This window comes from Anomaloglossus baeobatrachus, chromosome 1 (assembly GCF_048569485.1).
Source record: "Anomaloglossus baeobatrachus isolate aAnoBae1 chromosome 1, aAnoBae1.hap1, whole genome shotgun sequence".
NCBI lineage: Eukaryota > Metazoa > Chordata > Amphibia > Anura > Aromobatidae > Anomaloglossus > Anomaloglossus baeobatrachus.
The window spans coordinates 250,701,586-250,727,208 of record NC_134353.1 but is presented as its reverse complement, the minus strand read 5'-3'; the positions used below and the strand labels follow the sequence as shown (position 1 = coordinate 250,727,208).

General features: G+C 50.4%; 1 protein-coding gene across 12 annotated transcripts in view; it reads left to right on the top strand.

The window, feature by feature from the left end:
• BLTP1 (bridge-like lipid transfer protein family member 1) overlaps positions 1-25,623 on the top strand; it is a 392,853-nt gene that overhangs the window by 347,806 nt on the left and 19,424 nt on the right. For all 12 annotated transcript variants that reach the window (XM_075348975.1, XM_075349025.1, XM_075348994.1 and 9 more), the window contains 4 exons: positions 15,136-15,289; positions 18,174-18,331; positions 18,936-19,128; positions 19,258-19,475. In XM_075348975.1, the coding sequence (XP_075205090.1) occupies positions 15,136-15,289; positions 18,174-18,331; positions 18,936-19,128; positions 19,258-19,475 (723 nt within the window). The remainder of the gene's footprint in view (positions 1-15,135; positions 15,290-18,173; positions 18,332-18,935; positions 19,129-19,257; positions 19,476-25,623) is intronic.

Below are 25,623 nucleotides of genomic sequence, written 5' to 3'. Positions count from 1 at the left end.
GAGATTACATGCTTGATTGCAAAAAAATCCTTTTATTACAGGTTCAGAAAGGACATCAATGGTGCAGTGGCTTGAGCATCGGGGCAGTACTATGTGGGTCAGCTCTTGTGTAAATATTCCTTCCCTGTGTGCTTTGCTGGCCATTATGTAAATTTCCCTCCTCTGTCGCCGCCATTATAGTTATGACCGGAGTGTTTACATTAGAATCTTAAAGTATTAAAAGAACACTTCAATAAATTGGTGTCGAACTCAGCGCATATGCATACCTCTATCTCCAGCGCCATTTTATTGAAGACACTGTCCTCCTCCTTCTGACTTGTTGAATCTTCATGCCGTGGGCGGCGCATGCATGCTCGCATCCTCTGTCCTCATCAACACCACGGGAGCACGCGCAGTCACAATAGCCTTAAATAAAATGGCGCTGGAGATAGCAGTATGCACTGACTCGGACACCATTTTATTGAAGAGCTTGTGTAATACTTCAAGATTCTACTGGACACATGCCGGCCATACCTATGATGACGGTGACAGAGGAGAGAAATTTGCATAATGGCCAGCCAAGCACACAGGGAAGGAATATTTACACAAGACCCGACCCACATAGTACTGCCCCGATGCTCAGGCCATGACAAATGATGTCATTTCTGAAGCTTTGATAATGGATTTTCTGGAGTCAAGCATCCAATCTCTAAACTGAAGGTAGGATTTGAATCAGCACACTACTGCCAGTATGGCACCGCCTGTACTTTACATGTCGAAAACCTGCTGGTTGGTTACCTTTAAAGGCTTATGGGCACTTATTGATTGTGATCCAAGTTTCAGGTTTTTCTCTTATGGGAGTGTCTCTCCCAGTATTGTAGGCTAGATGTGAAATGTATGGCAGAGAGAAACACATGAGCAAAATCTGATATTGAAAGATATTTATTTGGAAAGTTCAAAGTGCATAGTGCCAAAAAGATAAAAAGAGGGATATAGTGCATGAAAAAATCATACCAAAAAAGGATGGGGATGGTAGATGATCTGATACAGACTTCCGATAAGACAGAACAGATGTTAAAGGGAAGGTGTCATAAAAAAAAAAATTCAATAAATGAAAAAATATAAAGTATTTAGTGTTTTAATGTTTTGTTTAAATATTTGTTTTTTAATTGAACAACATATAAAAAAAATATTTTAAAAGTTTATTTCTTTGTCGCTCCATGGGGAGACCCAGACAATTGGGTGTATAGCTTCTGCCTCCGGAGGCCACACAAAGTATTACACTCAAAAGTGTAACCCCTCCCCTCTGCCTATACACCCTCCCGTGCCTCACGGGCTCCTCAGTTTTATGCTTTGTGTGGAAGGAGGCACACATCCACTCACACATCTCCATTTTAGTCAGCAGCAGCTGCTGATTGTATCGGTTGGAAGAAAAGAGGGCCCCCACGGGGCCCCCGGCATGCTCCCCTCTCACCCCACTATGTCGGCGGTGCTGTTAAGGTTGAGGTACCCATTGCGGGTACGACGGCCGGAGCCTCATGCCGTGTTTCCTTCTCCATCCCTGAGGGCTCTGGTAGAAGTGGGATCCGAAGCGGTCATCCAGGTTCTGGGACCGTGCTCCCTCCGCAGCCCCTGAGGGAATCTGCTGGACAGGAGCTTATCTATCTTCAGGGACAGGGCCCTGCATCCACGAGGTACTCTGTGTCCCCATGGGGACTGTGTATGGAGCGCCTGGGTTCCGGACGCCGCAACTCTCTGCTCAATTGTGAAGACAGGGGACTACCGCGCCGACCGCGCCTGCTTGTCGGCCGCGGTATTAAATTTAGTCCCCGGCTTCATCGCGGCCTAGTGGAAAACTCCCGCCCCCGAGCCTGTCTATTAGAGATAGGGGCGGGACAGCCGACCTGACGTCGGATATGAGGGCCGGGGCATCCTGTATGCTCCCTCCCCCCTCACTGATCACTGTGGGGACCCCAGATTCCTGCACTTTTCCTAACGCCGCCCCTGGCTTTACTCCTCCCCTGAGAGCTCCGGCAGCCATCTTTAGGACATTCTGCCGGTGGAGAATCACACAGAACAGCTCTGCAGCTCTGGGAGACCAGGCAGGGAATCTGGAGCGCACACACCCCGCTTTTTAGCGGTCGGTAAGCCGCACCGGTCACTCGGTGTTGGTCCCCTCTGGTGCCGGTATAGATACGTATATATATACCTTTCTGTTCGGCCGGGCTGTATACCCTTTTTTCTGTATACCCTCAGTGATCACGCTCCTAGGACACAACAGCATGTCGGTCACAAGGAGCAAGGGCACTAAAGCACAGGATTTTTTTGCCACATGTACCTCTTGTAGGGCCATGTTACCTGCGGGTTCCACCTACCCTCACTGTGAGCAATGCTCGACCCCTGTTACGCTTGCTCAGCCGGAGCCTCGGTCACTAGTGGGCCCCTCGGCTCAGGCAGACCCCCCTGTTTCTACTGTCCAGGTGGCAGCGACTGAGTTTGCAGTTTTTGCTGACAAGCTCTCAGAGTCACTCTCACAATCCATGGCTCAGTCTATGGACAAATGGTCTGCCAAGTTGCTGGAAGCCCTGCAGTCCAGACCGGTCCTTACACAGGCCCCGGACCCGGTTAGATTGGCACCTCCAGGTCCCTCTGGGTACACCCCGGCCGAGGTGGGCCCCAGGTCTCACGTGGAGGACTCCTCCACGGACCACAGTCCCAGACCAGCTAAGCGGGCTCGCTTGGAATCATCCCCGACTTCCTCACGCTGCTCGGGTTCCCAGCTTGAGGACTCTCTAGAGGACGAGGCGGAGGTCGCAGCTCAGGGCTCGGACCCTGATGTTGCTCTCAATCTTGATACACCTGAAGGGGACGCCTTAGTAAATGATCTTATCTCGTCCATCAATCAGGTGTTAGATCTATCTCCACCGCCTCCACCTATAGAGGAGTCGGCCTCTCAGCAGGAGAAACACCAGTTTCGGTTTCCCAAACGTATACGGAGTGCATTTTTTGATCACTCTAACTTCAGAGATGCTGTCCAGAAGCCCAGAGCGGTTCCGGACAAGCGCTTTACTAAGCGCCTTACGGACACACGTTACCCCTTCCCCGCTGACGTAGTTAAGGGTTGGGCTCAATGTCCTAAGGTAGATCCCCCAGTCTCCAGATTGGCGGCTAGATCCGTGGTTTCGGTTGCAGATGGCTCATCACTAAAAGATGCCACTGACAGGCAGATAGAACTCCTGGTGAAATCCATCTATGAGGCCACGGGAGCGTCTTTTGCCCCGGCTTTTGCAGCCGTGTGGGCACTCCAAGCTATCTCAGCTTGTCTGGCTGAGATTAATGCGGTCACACATACGTCTGCCCCGCAGGTTGCATCTTTAACCTCTCAGGCGCCGGCGTTTTCTTCCTACGCCATGAACGCAGTCCTAGACTCTGCTAGCCGTACAGCGGTGGCATCCGCTAATTCTGTTGCAGTCCGCAGGGCCATGTGGCTGCGCGAATGGAAGGCAGACTCTGCTTCCAAGAGGTTCTTAACCGGTTTGCCGTTTTCTGGCGAGAGATTGTTTGGCGAACGATTGGATGAGATTATTAAGGAATCCAAGGGAAAGGACTCCTCCTTACCCCAGTCCAAACCTAAGAGACCTCAGCAGCGGAAAATACAATCGAGATTTCAGTCCTTTCGTCCCTCCGCCAAGCCACAGTCCTCTTCGTCCAATAGACAGGACAAAGGCCAGAGGAACTCCTATGCGTGGCGGTCTAAGTCACGCCCCCAAAAGACCGCCGGAGGCACTGCTTCCAAGGCGGCCGCCTCATGACTCACGGCATCCCCGAACAGCATCCTCGGTCGGTGGCAGGCTCTCCCGCTTTCGCGACGCCTGGTGGCCACATGTTCAAGACCGATGGGTGAGAGACATCCTGTCTCACGGTTACAGGATAGAGTTCAGCTCTCGTCCTCCGACTCGTTTCTTCAGAACCTCCCCGCCCCCCGCGCGAGCAGACGCACTTTTTCAAGCAGTGGACGCTCTGAAAACAGAAGGCGTCGTGACCCCCGTTCCCACTCAGGAACAGGGTCGCGGTTTTTGCTCCAACTTATTCGTGGTACCAAAGAAGGACGGATCATTCCGTCCCGTTCTGGACCTCAAATTGCTCAACAAACACGTGAGCACCAGACGATTCCGGATGGAATCTCTCTGCTCGGTCATCGCCTCGATGTCACAAGGAGACTTCCTCGCATCGATCGACATCAAGGATGCCTATCTCCATGTGCCGATCGCACCAGAACATCAACGCTTTTTGCGTTTCGCCATAGGGGACGAACACCTTCAGTTCGTGGCTTTACCCTTCGGCCTGGCGACAGCCACACGGGTTTTCACCAAAGTCATGGCATCCGTTGTGGCGATCCTGCATTCTCAGGGGCACTCGGTGATTCCTTACTTGGACGATCTCCTAGTCAGGGCACCTTCTCGGGCGGCGTGTCAACACAGCCTTACCGTCGCTCTGGAGACCCTCCAGCAGTTCGGGTGGCTCATCAACTTCCCAAAATCCAAGTTGACACCGACCCAATCTCTGACCTATCTAGGGATGGAGTTTCATACACAGTCAGCGGTAGTCAAGCTACCACTAGACAAACAGCTGTCACTGCAGGCAGGGGTGCAATCTCTGATTCAGACTCAGTCTCACCCCTTGAGACGTCTCATGCACTTCCTGGGGAAGATGGTAGCAGCGATGGAGGCAGTGCCCTTCGCGCAATTCCATCTGCGACCACTCCAGTGGGACATTCTCCGCAAATTGGACAGGAGGTCGAACTCTCTCGACAGGAACGTCTCTCTTTCCCTTGCAACAAAGACGTCCCTTCAGTGGTGGCTCCTTCCCACTTCTCTTTCACAGGGAAAATCCTTCCTGCCCCCAACCTGGGCTGTGGTCACCACGGACGCGAGCCTGTCAGGGTGGGGAGCGGTGTTCCTCCATCACAGGGCTCAGGGAACCTGGACTCCGATAGAGTCTTCCCTTCAGATCAATGTCCTGGAGATAAGGGCATTGTATCTGGCCCTAGTGGCTTTCCAGCAGCTGCTGGAGGGCAGGCAGATCCGTATCCAGTCGGACAACGCCACTGCCGTCGCATACATCAACCACCAGGGCGGCACGCGGAGTTGTCAAGCCTTCCAAGAAGTCCGGCGAATTCTGCAGTGGGTGGAAGCCACAGCATCCACCATCTCAGCAGTTCACATACCGGGCGTAGAAAACTGGGAAGCAGATTTTCTCAGTCGTCAGGGCATGGATGCGGGGGAATGGTCCCTGCACCCAGAGGTGTTTCGAGAGATCTGTCGCCGCTGGGGAACGCCGGACGTCGATCTCATGGCGTCACGGCACAACAACAAGGTCCCGACCTTCATGGCTTGATCTCAGGATCACAGAGCTCTGGCGGCGGACGCACTAGTTCAGGATTGGTCGCAGTTTCGACTACCTTATGTATTTCCTCCTCTGGCAATGCTGCCCAGAGTACTACGCAAGATCAGGTCCGACTGCCGTCGCGCCATTCTCGTCGCTCCAGACTGGCCGAGGCGGTCATGGTACCCGGATCTGTGGCATCTCACGGGGGGTCAGCCGTGGGCGCTGCCAGACCGCCCAGACTTGCTGTCGCAAGGGCCGTTTTTCCATCTGAATTCTGCGGCCCTCAACCTGACTGTGTGGCCATTGAGTCCTGGCTCCTAGCGGCTTCAGGGCTGTCTCAGGATGTCATTGCCACTATGAGACAGGCCAGGAAACCGACGTCCGCCAAGATCTATCACAGGACTTGGCGGATTTTCTTGTCCTGGTGTTCTGATAAAGGTCTTTCTCCCTGGCCTTTTGCCTTACCCATTTTTCTTTCCTTCCTTCAATCCGGAATGGATAAGGGGTTGTCACTTAGTTCTCTCAAAGGGCAAGTATCGGCGCTCTCAATATTCTTTCAAAAGCGCCTGGCCAAGCTTCCGCAGGTCCGCACGTTCCTGCAGGGAGTTTGCCACATAGTCCCACCTTACAAGCACCCGCTTGAACCCTGGGACCTTAACAGGGTGCTGACGGCTCTTCAGAAACCGCCTTTTGAGCCGCTGCATGATGTCTCCTTATCACGTCTTTCGCAGAAAGTGGCATTTCTAGTAGCAGTTACTTCTCTCCGTAGAGTGTCGGAGCTTGCAGCACTGTCATGCAAAGCCCCCTTCCTGGTTTTTCACCAGGATAAGGTGGTTCTCCGTCCTGTTCCGGAATTTCTCCCTAAGGTGGTATCGCCTTTTCATCTCAATCAGGATATCACCTTACCTTCATTTTGCCCTAATCCAATTCACCGCTTTGAAAAGGATTTGCACTCATTAGATTTAGTGAGAGCACTCCGTTTCTACGTGTCTCGCACAACGCCCCTGCGTCGTTCAGATGCGCTTTTTGTCCTTGTGGCTGGTCAGCGTAAGGGTTCGCAAGCTTCCAGGTCAACCTTGGCTCGGTGGATCAAGGAACCGATTCTTGAAGCTTACCATTCTTCGGGGCTTCCGATTCCTTCGGGGCTGAAAGCCCATTCTACCAGAGCCGTAGGGGCGTCCTGGGCATTGCGGCACCGGGCGACGGCGCAGCAGGTGTGTCAGGCAGCTACGTGGTCTAGTCTGCACACTTTCACAAAGCACTATCAAGTGCATGCCTATGCTTCGGCAGATGCCAGTCTAGGTAGGCAGGTCCTTCAGGCGGCGGTGACCCACCTGTAAGAGGGAGTCGTGTCGGCTCTTGTTATCGAGGTATTCTTTTACCCACCCAGGGACTGCTTTTGGACGTCCCAATTGTCTGGGTCTCCCAATGGAGCGACAAAGAAGAAGGGAATTTTGTTTACTTACCGTAAATTCCTTTTCTTCTAGCTCCTATTGGGAGACCCAGCACCCGCCCCTGTTCCCTTCGGGCTGGTTGTTCTTTTGTGTACACATGTTGTTCATGTTCAATTGTTTCATGGTTTTCAGTTCTCCGAACATCCTTCGGATTGAATTTACCTTAAACCAATTATAAGTTTCCTCCTTCCTGCTTTTGCACCAAAACTGAGGAGCCCGTGAGGCACGGGAGGGTGTATAGGCAGAGGGGAGGGGTTACACTTTTGAGTGTAATACTTTGTGTGGCCTCCGGAGGCAGAAGCTATACACCCAATTGTCTGGGTCTCCCACTAGGAGCTAGAAGAAAAGGAATTTACGGTAAGTAAACAAAATTCCCTTCTTTTCCACTCTTAAACACTAGGGGGAGCAGCTGCTGAAATCCTACTGTAGAACTACTGTAAAAGTAGCTCACATTATGACTGTAATAAAAGTGGGCAGAATCTGCTCTCCTTTGTGTGATGTCATGCCTCCCCCTTCCGTTCTTTGTGTTTCCAAAAGGATAAGAGAAGATTAAGTTTAGAGACATAGTGCAGAGCCATTTTGTTGATGACAGCAAAGTGACCCTGATGTCTAAAGTATCACCGAGGACCGCTGGCATAGTGCGCCACTATATACTACGCCCCAATGTATAGTAGAAGTAGTAGTAGTATACTACTACTATTGCTACTTTCCCTCTTGATAAAGCGACCGGCTACGTTCTGAGGGCCACAAAACGTACGTCAGGGCCTTTCCACCTTCAGATCCTGGTGATGTTTCCCTAATCTTCAGCTATACGATCTCACCTATGCCACTCTCTATATGCTAGATATTGGTAATTTCTGAATGCTTCCTTGGTCTCTTTATATCTGCAATTTTGCAAGTTCTGTCACCATTCATGGCTAATGGTCACTCCTTTTATTGCAACTTGGTAACAATTGAGACGTTGGATCATTAATTTTATCTGATGGCCTACATATTATATTGTGTTGCTTTACGTTCCTTTGGGAGACCCAGACCTTGGGTGTTTAGCTTCTGCCTCCGGAGGACACACAAAGTACTACACCTAAAAGTGTAGCTCCTCCCTCTGAGTTTTTACACCCCCTGGTGAGCCAGTCCCAGCCAGTTTATCGCTTTGTGTTCAGGAGGCATACATCCACACATGCATTCTCATATGATTTTTTGCTTTTTGGAAAGAGATCGAAGAAGTGCGGGTCCACGTCTGGACTCCCGGCATGTCCCTTCTCACCCCACTGTGTCGGTGGTGTTGTAAGGTTGATTTCCAAGGCTGGAGCCTTACATGCCGTGCTCCTTCACCATCCCTCCTGGGCTCTGGCTTGAAGTGGGAGCCAGCGCGGTCTCCATGCCTGGCTGGACACCGGTCTCCGTCCACAGCCCTTTAGGACTCTGCTGGACCGGAGCACTCATCCCCAGGGACCTGGCCCTGCGTCTCAGCAGCTAAGTACCTGAGACGTTCATATGTTAGGGGTCCCTATCCTTTATTGTATGGGGAGAGTGTGTTTGCTGTATTTATTTTGGCATTTCCGGCGGGTTCTCTGGCTTTCGCCCGAGAACCGCGCCGATGGTGCCTGCGCGTCTGCCTCGCTGCTCAAATTTAGGCCCCGGCTTTGCCGGAGGCCTAGTTTCTGTTACCGGCGGCCATTCCCTCACATGTCACTCATGCAGAGGGACAGGCACGGCTCCTCTCGGCGGCCATCCTGCACAGGGGAGGGACACTCCCCACTGCTTGTGCGTGACTCCTCCCCTGCAGGTCTCTATGGCCCTCCAGATCCCGCTTTCCTACAGGGACGCCCCCGTCCCGCCCCCTCTCTTCGCTCCGGCAGCCATTTTCTTGGACAGGGTTCACTCTGCGCTGGGCCATCCTGCACTCTGCATCCCTGCTGAGGTGCTGTGCATTGGAGGTCCGGGCTTCGGGATCTGGAGGGCACACAACACCGCTTCCAGCGGTCTGGTAAGCCACAGCCGGTCTCTGGTTGTGGACCTCTGTATATACTCCCTAGGGTTCATTCTCTTTGTAGAAGCTGTCCCCACTCCAGCAGCATGTCTCACACGAGGCGCAAGGCTCCAAAGCTTTATACTGTATGCGCTGCATGTAAGCTCCTGCTGCCTGAACCGAGCACCTATCCACATTGTGATGTCTGCTCTAACTTGGAGGTGCCACAGCCTGGAGCCTCACCCCCAGTGGTCTCTCAGGCTGCTTCTGCACCTGTGGCTGAACCCCCGGCCTGGGTAGAGTCCTTCTCTAGGTCTATCTCCCAGTCTTTTGCTGAGTCATTGGGACTTCTGTCCAGGACTTTGATGAATATGCATCAGCCCCCTTCACAGGGTGCCTCTAATGCTCTTGCTAAGGGTCCTTTAGGATCCCTATCATCTGACCTCCGTCCACCGGAGCTCACAGAGGATTCATCATCAGGGCACAGACCCTGTCCTCCTAAGAGGAGCCGCAGGGTTTCCTCTCCCTCCTCATCCTGCGGCTCTGATTCAAGAGCTGACTCGCAAGATGAGGAGGATGCCTTTACAGGGGGCTCGGAGGCTAACTCCATGTGCCCCATTGATCTTTCCGAGGGTGACTCAGATCTTAGTGACTTGATTGCTTCCATTAATTCTGTACTGGATATCAATCCGCCAGTATCAGAGGAGCAACCCTCTCTGGCAGAAAAGCACCAGTTTACCTCGCCTAAGAGAGTACAGAGTGTGTTCTTTAACCACTCCAGTTTTCAAACCGCTGTGACCAAACCCAGGCCCTGTCCTGACAAACGCTTCCCAAAGCGTGGTTCTGATGACCGTTTTCCCTTTCCACCTGAGGTGGTCAAGGAGTGGGCTCACTCCCCAAAGGTAGACCCTCCGGTGTCTAGGCTCTCAGCCCGGACCGTTGTGTCGGTGGCTGATGGCACTTCCCTTAAGGATTCCACTGACCGTCAGATTGACCTTCTGGCCAAATCCGTGTATGAAGCGGCGGGGGCCGCGTTTTCCCCAACTTTTGCAGCAGTGTGGGCTCTTAAAGTCATCTCTGCTTCTCTAGTGGAGATGCATTCCCTCACCAGGGAATCTATGCCCGAGATGGTTGCCTTAACTTCTCAAGCTTCAGCTTTTTCATCTTATGCCATGTCTGCCATGCTAGAGGCTTCTCACCGCATTGCAGTGGCTTCGGCTAATTCCCTAGTTATCCGCAGGATCTTGTGGCTTCGAGAGTGGAAGGCAGATGCTTCTTCAAAGAAGTACCTTGCTGGGCTCCCTTTTGCTGGTTCCCGGCTGTTCGGTGAACAGCTGGATGAAATTATTAAAGAAGCTACTGGCGGGAAGAGTACTTCCATGCCACAAACCAAGACCAGGAAACCTGCCCAGGGTAGGACTCAGTCGAGGTTTCGTTCCTTTCGTTCCTCCAACTGGTCGTCCTCTAAGCCCTCCGCCTCGTCCGCTAACTCAGCTAAGGACCAGAAATCCAACTGGCGCCCAAAAGCGCGTCCACAGAAGACCGCAGGAGGTTCTGCCACTAAGGCAGCCTCCTCGTGACTCTCTGCCCGCTCCAGCAACGTCCTTAGTCGGTGGCAGGCTCTCCCACTTTGGCGACGCTTGGTTTCAACAAGTCTCCGATTAGTGGGTGAGAGATATCATCTCTCACGGCTACAGGATAGAATTCTCTTCCAGCCCGCCAAACAGATTTTTTTCTCTCAACTCCCCCCTGCTCCAAGGCCGCCGCCTTCTCACAGGCCGTGGCAGCCTTGCAGGCCAATGGAGTAATTGTACCAGTTCCCGCCCAGGAACGGTTCAGAGGTTTTTACTCAAACCTCTTCCTAGTTCCAAAAAAGGACGGTACCTCCGGCCCATCCTGGATCTCAAGCTTCTCAACAAGCATGTTCGGGTGCGGCACTTTCGCATGGAGTCTCTGCGATCAGTCATTGGCAATGACCCAAGGGGATTTCCTGGCGTCCATCGACATCAGAGATGCCTATCTACATGTGCCAATTGCAGTTTCACACCAGCGTTGGCTACGTTTTGCAATAGGAGAAGATCATTTCCAATTCGTGGCTCTCCCCTTCGGGTTAGCCACGGCCCCTCGGGTATTCACCAAGGTCATGGCAGCAGTGATTGCGGTTCTGCACCTCCAGGGGTTGGCAGTGCTCCCTTACCTGGATGACCTTCTAGTCAAGGCTCCATCCAGCGCAGACTGTCAGCGGAGTGTCTCGCTCACTCTCGCCACTCTAGCCCAATTCGGGTGGCTTGTCAATCTTCTCAAATCCACTCTAACTCCGACCCAGAGTCTCACGTACCTAGGGATGCAGTTCAAGACTTTGCCGGCACTTGTGAAGTTGCCCTTAAACAAACAGCTGTCACTCCAGTTGGCGGTGCGCTCTCTCCTGAGGCCCCGCCGTTATACCCTCAGGCGTCTGATGCAGGTGCTGGGTCAAATGGTGGCGTCCATGGAGGCTGTTCCCTTTGCCCAGTTCCATCTGCGCCCCCTGCAGCTGGACATTCTCCGCTGTTGGGACAAGCGGCCTTCCTCCTTACACAAGTTAGTGACTCTGTCGCCACGGACCAAGAGCTCTCTTCAGTGGTGGCTTCGACCCCTCTCCCTGTCCCAAGGGCGCTCCTTCCTGGCCCCGTCCTGGGTGATTCTCACCACGGATGCCAGTCTATCCGGCTGGGGAGCGGTATGTCTCCACCACAGAGCACAGGGCACTTGGACTCCGTCCGAGTCAGCCCTTTCAATCCATGTACTGGAAACCAGAGCCGTGCTTCTAGCTCTCCTAGCATTTCACCACCTGCTGGCGGGCAGGCACATTCGAGTCCAGTCAGACAACGCGACAGCGGTTGCCTACATCAATCATCAAGGTGGGACACGCAGCCGCCTGGCAATGATGGAGGTACAACGCATTCCTAAATGGGCGGAAGACTCCAGGTCCACCATATCCGCAGTCCACATCCCAGGCGTGGACAACTGGGAGGCATATTATCGCAGCCGTCAAAGCGTGGACGGTGGCGAGTGGTCCCTGCACCCGGCAGTATTTCAGTCGATCTGCCGCAAATGGGGCACTTCGGACGTGGACCTAATGGCATCCCGTCACAACAACAAAGTTCCTGTTTACGTGGCTCGCTCCCACGATCCTCAGGCCTTCGCCGCGGACGCTCTGGTTCAGGACTGGTCCCAGTTTCGTCTGTCCTACGTGTTTCCCCCTCTAGCTCTCTTGCCCAGAGTCCTGCGCAAGATCAGAATGGAGGGTCGTCGAGTCATCCTCATTGCACCGGACTGGCCCAGGCGAGCTTGGTATCCGGATCTGCTCCAACTGTCCGTAGAGATGTCGTGGCATCTCCCGGACCGTCCAGATCTACTCTCGCAAGGTCCGTTTTTCCGCCCGAATTCTGCGGCCCTCAAATTGATAGCGTGGCTCTTGAGTCCTGGATTTTGACGGCTTCTGGTATCCCCCCTGAAGTCATCTCCACTATGACTCGGGCGCGCAAGTCTTCCTCCGCCAAGATCTATCACAGGACTTGGAAAATGTTCCTGTCCTGGTGTCGCTCTACCGGCCATCCTCCTTGGCCATTCTCCTTGCCGACTCTTCTGTCTTTTCTACAGTCCGGTCTGCAGCTAGGACTGTCCCTCAACTCTCTCAAGGGACAAGTTTCGGCTCTGTCAGTTCTGTTCCAGCGGCGTCTCGCTCGGCTGGCTCAGGTCCGCACCTTCATGCAGGGCGCGTCTCACATCATTCCGCCTTACCGGCGGCCCTTGGACCCCTGGGACCTTAACTTGGTTCTCATAGTCTTGCAGAAACCCCCCCTTTGAGCCTCTTAGGGAGGTTTCTTTGTATCGTCTTTCACAGAAAGTGGCCTTTCTGGTTGCCATAACTTCTCTCAGGAGAGTCTCTGATTTGGCTGCGCTCTCCTCGGAGTCACCTTTTTTAGTCTTTCATCAAGACAAGGTGGTTCTCCGTCCGAATCCGGACTTTCTTCCTAAGGTGGTCTCTCCCTTCCACCTTAACCAGGACATTACCTTACCTTCCTTCTGTCCGGCCCCTGTTCATCGCTTTGAAAAATCTCTACATACTCTAGATCTGGTGCGTGCTCTCCAGATCTATGTGTCTCACACCGCTGCGCTTAGGCGGTGCACCTCTCTTTTTGTGCTAACCACAGGTCGGCGCAAGGGCTTCCCTGCTTCTAAGCCGACCTTAGCCCGTTGGATTAGGTCGACCATTTCGGACGCCTACCAGAGAACGCAGGTGCCTCCCCCGCCGGGGATCAAAGCACACTCGACCAGAGCTGTCGGTGCCTCTTGGGTTTTTAGGCACCAGGCTATGGCTCAACAAGTCTGTCATGCTGCCACTTGGGCTAGCCTGCATACCTTCTCGAAGCACTACCAAGTGCATGCTCATGCTTCGGCAGATGCGAGCTTGGGCAGACGCATCCTTCAGGCGGCGGTCGCCCATTTGTGAAGTTAGGTTTTGCCTACTTTTAAGTTTTTCTGTTTATTTCCCACCCAGGGACTGCTTTGGAACGTCCCAAGGTCTGGGTCTCCCAAAGGAACGATAAAGAAAAAGAGAATTTTGTTTACTTACCGTAAATTCATTTTCTTATAGTTCCGTCTTGGGAGACCCAGCACCCTCCATGTTGGCAATTTCCTTGTTCCGCGTGTTTTCACCGGCTGTTGTCGTGGACAGAGTCTCCGGTTGTTCCGGCTCTTGCTCTGTTCTACTTGTGGGTGGCTATTCTCCTTCAGCTTTTGCACTAAACTGGCTGGGACTGGCTCACCAGGGGGTGTATAAGCTCATAGGGAGGAGCTACACTTTTAGGTGTAGTACTTTGTGTGTCCTCCGGAGGCAGAAGCTAAACACCCAAGGTCTGGGTCTCCCAAGACGGAACTATAAGAAAAAGAATTTACGGTAAGTAAACAAAATTCTCTTTTTTATACTAACATCTGTCTTACCGGAAGTCTGTATCAGATCATCTTTACCATCCCCATCCTTTTTGGTGTCATTTTTTTCATGTATTATATTCCCCTTTTTACCTTTTTTTGCACTGTGCACTTTGAATTTTCCAAATAAATATCTTTCAATATCAGCATTTTTTACTCATGTGTTTCTGTTTGCCATACATGTTTATTATGCGCTGCTGTTAACCAATTGTGGGCTCCTCCCACGTTGGTTTATCATTAGAATCTTTTTTGATGGAATTTAGGTTTCTGAATGTGAAATGTGTTTGTATCCAGGGTGCTGCTGTTTATTTTAGCTCATATATGCCTCATATACCATATATGCCATGTCCTTGGGAACATGGATGTTTTCCTTTGTCTCCATTTCAGATTTGTGTAGAACCTCGTCTCTGCTGCTGTCTCTAAAGCTGGATTCACACATTCTTATTTTGCTGTCAGGTATGGACTGTGATGCATGGACCGACCGCTGGTATCCTGACCCAAACGTGACAGCTGTTAGGCATATGTAAGGCTGTCCGCTTTGGATCAGGAGACCTGCAACCGGTCTGTCAATCACAGTCATGACTCGGATCACAAAACACGGATGTGTGAATCCTAATCTAGAGAGAAAAGTGAGAACCATTAGGAGCTCTGAAGGATTTGCATCACTTTTGCAAAAGCACTCCTGGTAGATAAGGGACTAATGGTCACTGCAGTGGCAAAATGATTGAACATTTTAATTGACTATTTAGAAAGTTGCTTAATTTTGCCAATAAACAATTAAAAAACTGTGTGAAGGTGTACATAGCCATACACAACCTTTACTGCACAGACATCATACCAGATTATTGCTGCAAGACATATGTGGCACCTCAAAAAAGATTGTACACTCAAGCCTGCAGTAGTGATTTAGGAAACACCTGTAAGCAGGACTTGGGCAATGTTCAATAGAATATATTATTTGACATATCTACTTAATACAAATCTCCAAAAATTGATATCTTATATAACACCCAGCAATTTTTACTACAGTATTAACATGAACTAATTAGACTGCACAGTTCTCCCCTCCATATTGAATATAACTGAACTGAGCCCACCTGGCCAGTCATGACGCTTGTAACCAGACACCACAATTTTTTGGTACATTATTAATCTTTCACAAAGAGTATATAGTGAAGCCAATGCTTTTTTATGAGGTTATTAGGATTATATGGGGAAGAGATAAATGTTCTTTTCTTTTTTACAGTCTGTTTTATTTCATGTACTTTTAATATTTTTATTTCTTTGTGAACGTTCACCAATATACAGCTGTAAAAACCTATATTGTACCTGACCCTACTATCCACCCCCTCTTTTTTTTTTCTCATTTAGATTCCGTCACTAAGACTTCAACGCCTTCATTCAGCAAAGCCAGTAAACCATCCAGCCAGCAGGGCTCACCATGGGAGACACTCGTTGTTTTTGCAATCAATCTGAAGCAGCTGAATGTACAAATGAACATGAGCAATGTAATGGGAAATACAACGTAAGTTGAGAAAAGTTCATTTAAAGGGATGTTCTGATTCTTAAAAATAATCCCATATCAACGGGGTAGCGAATAACTGGGGGTCTGACCATGGTTGTTCCTAACAATCCCGAGAACCTCTGAGTATAGAACGGTGGTTGATCATACACACTACTACTCCATTGATTTTTAATGGGAGTGTGGGAGACTGCTAAATGCTGCGCTAAGCTGATCTTTAGCACTCCCATTAGAATGAATGAATGGAGTGGCAATGTGCATGATCGACCTCTGCTCCATTTCATCCAGGAATCTTCAGAGTCCCAATTCTAAAGCTGGGTTCACACATAGCGACAACGACGTCGCTGTTACGTCACCATTTTCTGTGACGTAACAGCGACCTTGTAAGTCGCTGTTATGATCGCTGCTTAGCTGTCAAACACAGCAGAAGCAGCAGCGATCATAACGACGCTACATGTGCAGAGAGCAGGGAGCACTCCTAGCTACAGTACACATCGGGTTAATTACCCGATGTGTACTGCAGCTACATGTGCACAGAGCAGGGAGCCGCGCACACTGCTTAGCGCTTGCTCCCTGCTCTCCTAGCTACAGTACACATCGGGTTAATTACCCGATGGGTACTGCAGCTACATGTGCAGGCAGCAGGAGCCGGCACTGGCAGCGAGGGCGGACGCTGGTAACGAAGGTAAATATCAGGTAACCAGGGAAAGGTCTTTATTTGAAAGGGGGAAGTAAACAGCTGCCAGACCCCTTTTGCGGACATTTGTTTCCCTTACCATATCAGGTGAGAGCTTGACAAGCACTAATTGCAAGACATTGCTAATTAATCTATACCAGATCCTTATTGCACTTGAGGTGTCCTTTGCTCAGTAGTCGTCTTGTCTTGCTGGATTCTCAAGCAGGTTCCCTTCTTCAGTTTAAACAGTGACATCAAACATGTCTGGAGTACTTCATTTTAGATTCATGTCAGATGTTAAAGAATAACTGTTGTTTTAATACATTTATTAAAACACATGGAAATAAACAACTTTATACTATACTTTATCTGAGAACATTGCTTCTCCTCCTCCTGGATTGATCTTTCACTCTGAATTCTTGCTTACAATTTATTTTTGGTGAAGACAGATGTTCTCATTACTAATATAAGAGGTGACAGCTGGTGCTTGTAAAATTCTATGTGAGGAGCAGGAGGCAGACAGAGATTCTGCTGCAAGTTCTGAATCCACATGTACAGTTCTCCATAGCTCTTTATCAGCACCAACTGTCATCTCCTATCTTTATAATGGGAAAGTATGTCTTCACTAAACACATTTTATCCTTGATTTAGAATTTTGAGAAGGAATGATCAGTTCAGAAGGAGAAAGGAGCCAATTTCTCTGATAAGAAATGTTGTTTTATGTGTACTATTGATTTATGAAAAAAATGAAAACAAATTTTACTTTTAATTTTTGTGATGTTTTATTCACGGTGTTCACTATATGGTAAAAGTGATGTGTGGGTATGATGCCTGAGGTCGGTGCGAGTTTGTAGACACCAAACATGTATAGGTTTACTTGTATCTAAGGGGTTAAAAAAATTCACAAGCTTGTCCAATAAAAGTGGCGCACGTTTTGCGCCATTTTCTGAAACACGTAGCGTTCTCATTTTTTGGGATCTATGGCTCAGTGACGGCTTATTTTTTGCGTCTCGAGCTGTCTTTCTAATGGTACCATTTTTGCGCAGATGCTACGTTTTGATCGCCTGTTATTGCATTTTGCGTAAAACTTTGCGGCGACCAAAAAATGTAATTTTGGCGTTTGGAATTTTTTTGCCACTACGCCGTTTACCAATCAGATTAATTGATTTTATATTTTGATAGATCGGGCATTTCTGAACGTGGCGATACCAAATATGTGTATATTTATTTATTTTTTAACCCTTTAATTTTCAATGTGGGGAAAGGAGGGTGATTTGAACTTTTAGGTGGTTTTTTTTTTTTATTTTTTAAAACTTTTTATTTATTTATTTTTTTATTTTACTAGTCACCTTAGGGGGCTATAGCGATCAGCAATCCGATCGCTCTTATCTATATGCTGATCACAGCTATACAGCTGTAAACCGCAGATTCAGTCACTTCCTGTTTCTCTCTGCTCTCGGCCGAGGGAAAACGAAAGTGAAGCTTCATAGCTGCAGGCGTCATCACATGACCCTGTGCTACGATGGCAACCAACGAAAGTCACGTGATCACGCACGTGACTTCCGGTAGGGGCGGCGGTAAGTAAAAATCATGGCCGCGCGCATATAGATCTCGCTGCCAAACTTTGGCAGCGAGATTTAAGGGGTTAAATGTTGCGAGTGGAAGCGATTCCACTCGCAACATGCAGGCACACGTCAGCTGTTGAAAACAGCTGATATGTGTGCCGACCGCCGCCGCCTGGCCGCGGCAGGGGGCGGGGCTTAACAGGACACGCTCCATGACGGATATATCCGTCCATGGTCGTGAAGGGGTTAATACCTTGAAATCATTAATGTTGACCAAGCCTGCTGATATCTGTGGAATTGGCCAACAGTCCTATGTGTATGGGGCCTCCCAATTCTCCCCTGACATGTCAGAGAAGAGTCGGACCTGTCTGGTTGGATCTCCAACTGCCGATTCTTTTTTTTCTTCTAGATGTAAGTCTCGGTCAGAGGAGTCTAGTCGTGTCTCTTTCATACAGGAACACTCAGCACATGGGATGTAGAGGATTTCTAATAGGGGGATTTGCATAGTGTCAGGTTTTTACAAGCAATTTGCAATTTTACCCATTTCTGAACTTGAGACAACTCCTTTAATTTTGTATGAATATAGAGAGATTGAAGAAAAAGGAAACTATGCGGTAGCTGCTGTAACAAATTGCATTGTTTTCAGATGGACCACAAGTGGACTAAAAAGCCAGGGTCGTCTGTCAGTAGGAAGTAACAGAGACCGGGAAATCAGTATGTCTGTAGGCCTGGGAAGATCTCAGCTGGACTCGAGAGGGGGAGTAGTCGGTGGCACAATAGATGTTAATACCTTGGAAATGGTTGGTAAGTTGGCCGACAAAACATTTTTCTTTTTTTTTAATGCAGTTCCATTTTGCTATACATAGATTTAAAAAAATTATTACATTGTTATATCTAATTAATTACATGATGTATTTATATAGGATGTGTTTCTTGAGTTTACTTTTCCTTTCACCAGAGACTGATGACTGCAGTGTATACATGCAGATGCTGCCAGTCTCTGGTGATTATGGTGGTGAGTGTACCCCCATTCTTGAAAAGAGCAGACTTAGAACTACGAGTCCTCGGTATTCCTTGGATGCTCTGTTGACCCAGTTTTTAATATTTTACAGCCCACCTGTATCTTCAGGGTACTGCCGGGTGACAGATCCTCTTTAAAACTTTCTAACATAATTATTGTACTGATGCGATGTTGTAACAATGTGACTTAAGAAAATTATGAGGGACAACTTAAAGGGGTTTGTCCCAACTTGACAAGTTGTCACCAGCGACCACAAGTTTTTATTTATCCCGTGGTTGTAAGTTGGAGCAATCTCTGGATGCTTAAATGATCATTACTCATAAACAATCGACATTACACATTTAATTTAAAGTGTAAACACAAAATAATAGGATTGTTTTGTTGTAGCTCACATTTCAGAACATCCAAATCAACAGCCCAGTCATAAGATCCAGATCACAATGGGTTCCACCGAAGCTCGCGTTGATTACATGGGCTCCAGTATCCTTATGGGAATCTTCAGTAATGCCGACCTAAAGTTACAGGATGAGTGGAACGTTAACCTCTTCACCCCAATGGACACGAGCATATCTGACAAAAGGTACACATACATGTATTATGTGTACATATAGGTGACATTATTATTTTTTCTTATTATTATTTATTTATTCTAGTACCATTTATTCCATGGCCATCATTTATTTCTCTAAACTATGTTTTCTTTGCTTAGTGTAATATTTATCCACGGAGACCTGCAGTGGGACATTTTTCAGGTGATGATATCACGGTCAACCACTCCAGACCTTATTAAAATTGGAATGAAGTTGCAAGAATTTTTCACTCAGCAGTTTGACACAAGCAAGCGAGCACTCTCCACTTGGGGGCCTGTTCCATACCTGCCACCCAAGGCCGTCGTGACCAACCTGGAGAAAAACTCACGGGAGCAATGTAGGAAATTCACCTTCCTGTGCTTTTTTACATTTGTAAATGTGTATAATTTCTTTCTTTCATGTGCACACATATAATTATATATTCATTATATTTTGAAGGTAGTATGCGTATAATGAAAGAAAGCTTTATGATCCTTTTCCAGTAGATGGCATAGGTTTAAAGGGAGCCAATCAGCAGGATTTTTATATATAATGTAAAGCCAGTGTTATACTGGGCCTAAGATGCTGAATCTAAGCAAACCTTTTGTTCAAAGATTGGATGTTTTTTTTCAGAAATATGTTCAAGTAAAATTGTAGAAATGCACTGCTATTTGATTGACGGGTGCAACTGGAAGGGAATTTGTTGGTCGGTTATTGCTATCTATTCCCACCCCTGCCTGTCTGCCTGCACTGAAATTAACGTCTATGACGGCGACAGGGGGAGGAAGACCAGGCAGATCGCACATCCCTATGGTGACATAGATACGACAAGTTGTGCGAAAGGGTTAACTTGTCTGTTCCTAAACTTGGAAAGACAAATGTAAATCCCTAACACAGATGTGAATGAGCCCTTATAGATTTATTAAATGTCCCCCAATCATATGAATGTTATTACACATCACAAAACACTATTTTATACATGCATCTTACATAAGTACTGTATATACAATTTCTGTTACTCAGTCACATACCCAGACATGCATGCGCACAGTACGCAGACACGTACACACACTGTAGGCAGACATGTACACACATAGGCAGACACGTACACACACTGTAGGCATACACGTACACACACTGTAGGCAGACACGTACGCACACTGTCGGCCGACACGTGCGCACACTGCCGGCAGACACTTGCGCACACTGCCGGCAGACACGTGCGCACACTGCCGGCAGACACGTGCGCACACTGCCGGCAGACACGTGCGCACACTGCCGGCAGACACGTGCGCACACTGCCGGCAGACACGTGCGCACACTGCCGGCAGACACGTGCGCACACTGCCGACAGACACGTGCGCACACTGCCGACAGACACGTAAATACAATACTGCAGCATTGTGCAGCCAAGAGAACATTGTGCTCCACTAAACTTTGCAGCAAAACACCTTTAACTCTGGTTTTCAATACATCAGGTAACAAGTGTTTTTTTGGGGTTTTTTTGTTTATGTTTTTACTAGTACTATAACTTTTGAGGCATCATAATAGTGCAGTTTAGTGTACTTACTCTTACAGTATATTTCTTTGTCGCTCCATTGGGAGACCCAGACAATTAGGGTGTATAGCTTCTGCCTCCGGAGGCCACACAAAGTATTACACTTTAAAAAGTGTAACCCCTCCCCTCTGCCTATACACCCTCCCGTGCATCACGGGCTCCTCAGTTTTATGCTTTGTGTGGAAGGAGGCACACATCCACTCATGCATTCTCATTTTAGTTAATCGGTTGGAAGAAAAGTGAGCCCCCACGGGGCCCCCGGCATGTTCCCTTCTCACCCCACTACGTCGGCGGTGCTGTTAAGGTTGAGGTACCCATTGCGGGTACAAAGGCCGGAGCCTCATGCCGTCTCCTTCACCATCCCTTAGCGGCTCTGGGAGAAGTGGGATCCTGAGCGGTCATCCATTCACTGGGACCGTGCTCCCTCCGCAGCCCCTGTGGGAATCTGTCGGACAGGAGTCTGTTTATCCTCAGGGACCGGGCCCTGCATCACTAAGGTACTCTGTGTCCCCATGGGGGATGTGCATGGAGCGCCTTCATCCCGGACGCTGCAGCAGCTGCTTATTTGTGACGGCCGGCGGACTTCCGCGCCGACCGCGCCTGCTTGTCGGCCGCGGTCTTAAATTTAGTCCCCGGCTTCAATTGCGGCCTAGTAGCAAAACTCCCGCCCCCGGGCCTGTCTATCAGGGGTAAGGGCGGGACTGCCGACTTGACGTCGGATGCGAGGGCCGGAGCATCCTGTATGTTTCCTCCCCCCTCACTGATCACTGTGGGGACTCCAGATTCCCGCACTTTTCTAGCGCCGCCCACGGCCCCACTCCTCCCCAGAGAGCTCCGGCAGCCATTTTTTTGGCATTCTGCCGGTGGAGGATTTCTAGGAAAGAGCTCTGCAACACTGGGAGACCTAGGGCAGGGAATCTGGAGGACACACGCTCAGCTTTTTAGCGGTCGGTAAGCCACACCGGTCACCCGGTGCTGGTCCCCTTAGGGTGCCGGAATAGATACTATATATTTATATATTTCTGTTCGGTCGGGCTGTATACCCTTTTCCATATACCCTCAGTGATCACTCTCCTAGGAGACAACAGCATGTCGTCCACAAGGAGCAAGGGTGCCAAGGCACAGGGTTATTTTGCCACCTGTACCTCTTGTGCGGCTAAGTTACCTGCGGGTTCCACCTACCCTCACTGTGAGCAATGCTCAACCCCAGTTTTGCTTGCTCAGCCGGAGCCTCGGTCACTAGGGGGCCCCTCGGCTCAGGCAGACCCCCCTGCTCTCCCTGTCCAGGCGGCAGGGACAGAGTTTGCCGTTTTTTTTCTGAAAAACTCTCTGAGTCACTCTCACAATCCATGGCTCAGTCTATGGACAAATGGTCTGCCAAGCTGCTTGAAGCTTTGCAGTCCAGACCGGTCCTTACACAGGCCCCGGGCCCTGTTGGATCGTCGCCTCCAGGCCCCTCTCTGTCCGCGCCGCAACGCGTTCCCAGGGGGGGCCCTAGGTCTCACGTGGAGGACTCCTGCCCGGACCACAGTCCCAGACCGGCTAAGCGGGCCCGCTGGGAATCTTCCCCGACTTCTTCACGCTGCTCGGGTTCCCAGCTTGAGGACTCTCTGGAGGACGAGGCGGACGTCGCAGCTCAGGGCTCTGACCCTGACGTTGCTCTCAATCTTGATACACCTGAAGGGGACGCCATAGTAAATGACCTTATCTCGTCCATCAACCAGGTGTTAGATATATCTCCCCCGCCGCCACCTGTAGAGGAGTCGACTTCTCAGCAGGAGAAACACCAGTTTCGGTTCCCCAAACGTACACGGAGTGCGTTTTTCGATCACTCTAACTTCAGAGATGCTGTCCAGAAGCCCAGAGCGGTTCCGGACAAGCGCTTTACTAAGCGCCTTACTGACACACGTTACCCCTTCCACTCTGACGTAGTTAAGGGTTGGGCTCAATGTCCCAAGGTGGATCCCCCAGTCTCTAGATTGGCGGCTAGATCTGTGGTATCGGTTGCAGATGGCTCATCGCTAAAGGATGCCACTGACAGGCAGATAGAGCTCCTGGTGAAATCCATCTATGAAGCCACGGGCGTGTCTTTTGCCCCGGCTTTTGCAGCCGTGTGGGCACTCCAAGCTATCTCAGCTTGTCTGGCTGAGATTAATGCGGTCACACGTAATTCTGCTCCGCAGGTTGCGTCTTTGACTTCTCAGGCGTCAGCCTTTTCTTCCTACGCCATGAACGCAGTTCTAGACTCTGCTAGCCGTACAGCGGTGGCATCCGCTAACTCTGTGGCAGTCCGCAGGGGCATGTGGCTGCGCGAATGGAAGGCAGACTCGGCTTCCAAGAGGTTCTTAACCGGTTTGCCGTTTTCTGGCGACCGCTTGTTTGGCGAACGATTGGATGAGATTATTAAGGAATCCAAGGGAAAGGACTCCTCCTTACCCCAGTCCAAACTGAAGAGACCTCAGCAACGGAAAATACAATCGAGGTTTCGGTCCTTTCGTCCCTCCGCCAAGCCTCAATCCTCTTCGTCCAGCAGGCCGGAGAAAGGCCAGAGGAACTCCTATGTGTGGCGGGCGAAGTCACGCCCCCAAAAACCCGCCGGAGGCAATGCCTCCAAGGCGGCCTCTTCATGACTCTCGGCATCCCCGAACCGCATCCTCGGTCGGTGGCAGGCTCTCCCGCTTTTGCGACGCCTGGTGGCCACATGTTCAAGACCGATGGGTGAGAGACATTCTGTCTCACGGTTACAGGATAGAGTTCAGCTCTCGTCCCCCGACTCGTTTCTTCAGAACCTCTCCGCCCCCCGAGCGAGCCGATGCACTTTTTCAGGCGGTGAACGCTCTGAAGACAGAAGGAGTTGTGATCCCTGTTCCCCCCCAGGAACATGGTCGCGGCTTTTACTCCAACTTGTTTGTGGTGCCAAAGAAGGATGGCTCGTTCCGTCCCGTTCTGGACCTCAAACTGCTCAACAGACATGTGAGCACCAGACGGTTTCGGATGGAATCTCTCCGCTCGGTCATCGCTTCGATGTCACAAGGAGACTTCCTAGCATCGATCGACATCAAGGATGCTTATCTCCATGTGCCGATCGCATCCGAACATCAACGCTTTTTGCGTTTCGCCATCGGGGACGAACATCTTCAGTTCGTGGCATTGCCTTTCGGCCTGGCGACAGCCCCACGGGTGTTCACCAAGGTCATGGCATCTGTTGTGGCGGTCCTACACTCTCAGGGCCACTCGGTGATTCCCTACTTAGACGATCTTCTGGTCAGGGCACTCTCTCAGATGGCGTGTCAAAACAGTCTTTCCGTCGCTCTGGCGACTCTCCAGCAGTTCGGGTGGATCATCAACTTCCCAAAATCCAAGTTGACACCGACCCAATCACTGACGTACCTTGGGATGGAGTTTCATACTCAGTCAGCGGTAGTCATGCTACCGCTGGACAAACAGCTTTCGCTGCAGGCAGGGGTGCAATCTCTTCTTCGGGGTCAGTCACACCCCTTGAGGCGCCTCATGCACTTCCTGGGGAAGATGGTGGCAGCGATGGAGGCAGTGCCCTTCGCGCAATTCCATCTGCGGCCACTCCAGTGGGACATTCTCCGCAAATGGGACAGGAGGTCGACTTCCCTCGACAGGAACGTCTCTCTTTCCCTTGCAACCAAGACGTCTCTTCAGTGGTGGCTCCTTCCCAACTCTCTGTCGCAGGGAAAATCCTTCCTACCCCCAACCTGGGCTGTGGTCACCACGGACGCGAGCCTATCAGGGTGGGGGGCGGTTTTTCTCCACCACAGGGCTCAGGGAACCTTGACTCCGATAGAGTCATCCCTTCAGATCAATATTCTGGAGATAAGGGCAGTGCATCTAGCCCTATTGGCCTTTCATCGGTGGCTGGAGGGCAGGCAGATCCGGATCCAGTCGGACAACGCCACTGCCGTCGCATACATCAACCACCAAGGCGGCACTCGCAGTCGTCAAGCCTTCCAGGAAGTCCGACGGATTCTGCAGTGGGTGGAAGCCACAGCTTCCACCATCTCCGCAGTTCACATCCCGGGCGTAGAAAACTGGGAAGCAGATTTTCTCAGTCGTCAGGGCATGGACGCGGGGGAATGGTCTCTTCACCCAGACGTGTTTCGAGAGATCTGTCGCCGCTGGGGAACGCCGGACGTCGATCTCATGGCGTCACGGCACAACAACAAAGTCCCGGCATTCATGGCCCGGTCTCAAGATCACAGAGCTCTGGCGGCAGACGCATTAGTTCAGGATTGGTCGCAGTTTCGACTGCCTTATGTATTTCCTCCTCTGGCGATGCTGCCCAGAGTGCTGCGCAAAACAGGTCCGACTGTCGTCGCGCCATTCTCGTCGCCCCAGATTGGCCGAGGCGGTCATGGTACCCGGATCTGTGGCATCTCACGGTGGGTCAACCGTGGGCGCTCCCAGACCGCCCAGACTTGCTGTCACAAGGGCCGTTTTTCCATCTGAATTCTGTGGCCCTCAACCTGACTGTGTGGCCATTGAGTCCTGGCTCCTAGCGTCCTCAGGGTTATCTCAGGATGTCATTGCCACCATGAGACAGGCCAGGAAACCAACGTCCGCCAAGATCTATCACAGGTCTTGGAGGATCTTCTTATCCTGGTGCTCTGATAAGGGTTTTACTCCCTGGCCTTTTGCCTTACCCACTTTTCTTTCATTCCTTCAATCCGGAATGGACAAGGGATTGTCTCTCAGCTCTCTCAAGGGACAAGTATCGGCGCTATCCGTATTTTTTCAAAAGCGTCTAGCCAGGCTTCCGCAGGTCCGCACGTTCCTGCAGGGAGTTTGCCACATAGTCCCACCTTACAAGCGTCCGCTGGAACCCTGGGACCTTAACAGGGTGCTAACGGCTCTTCAGAAACCACCTTTCGAGCCGCTGCGGGATGTCTCTTTATCACGTCTTTCGCAGAAGGTGGCATTT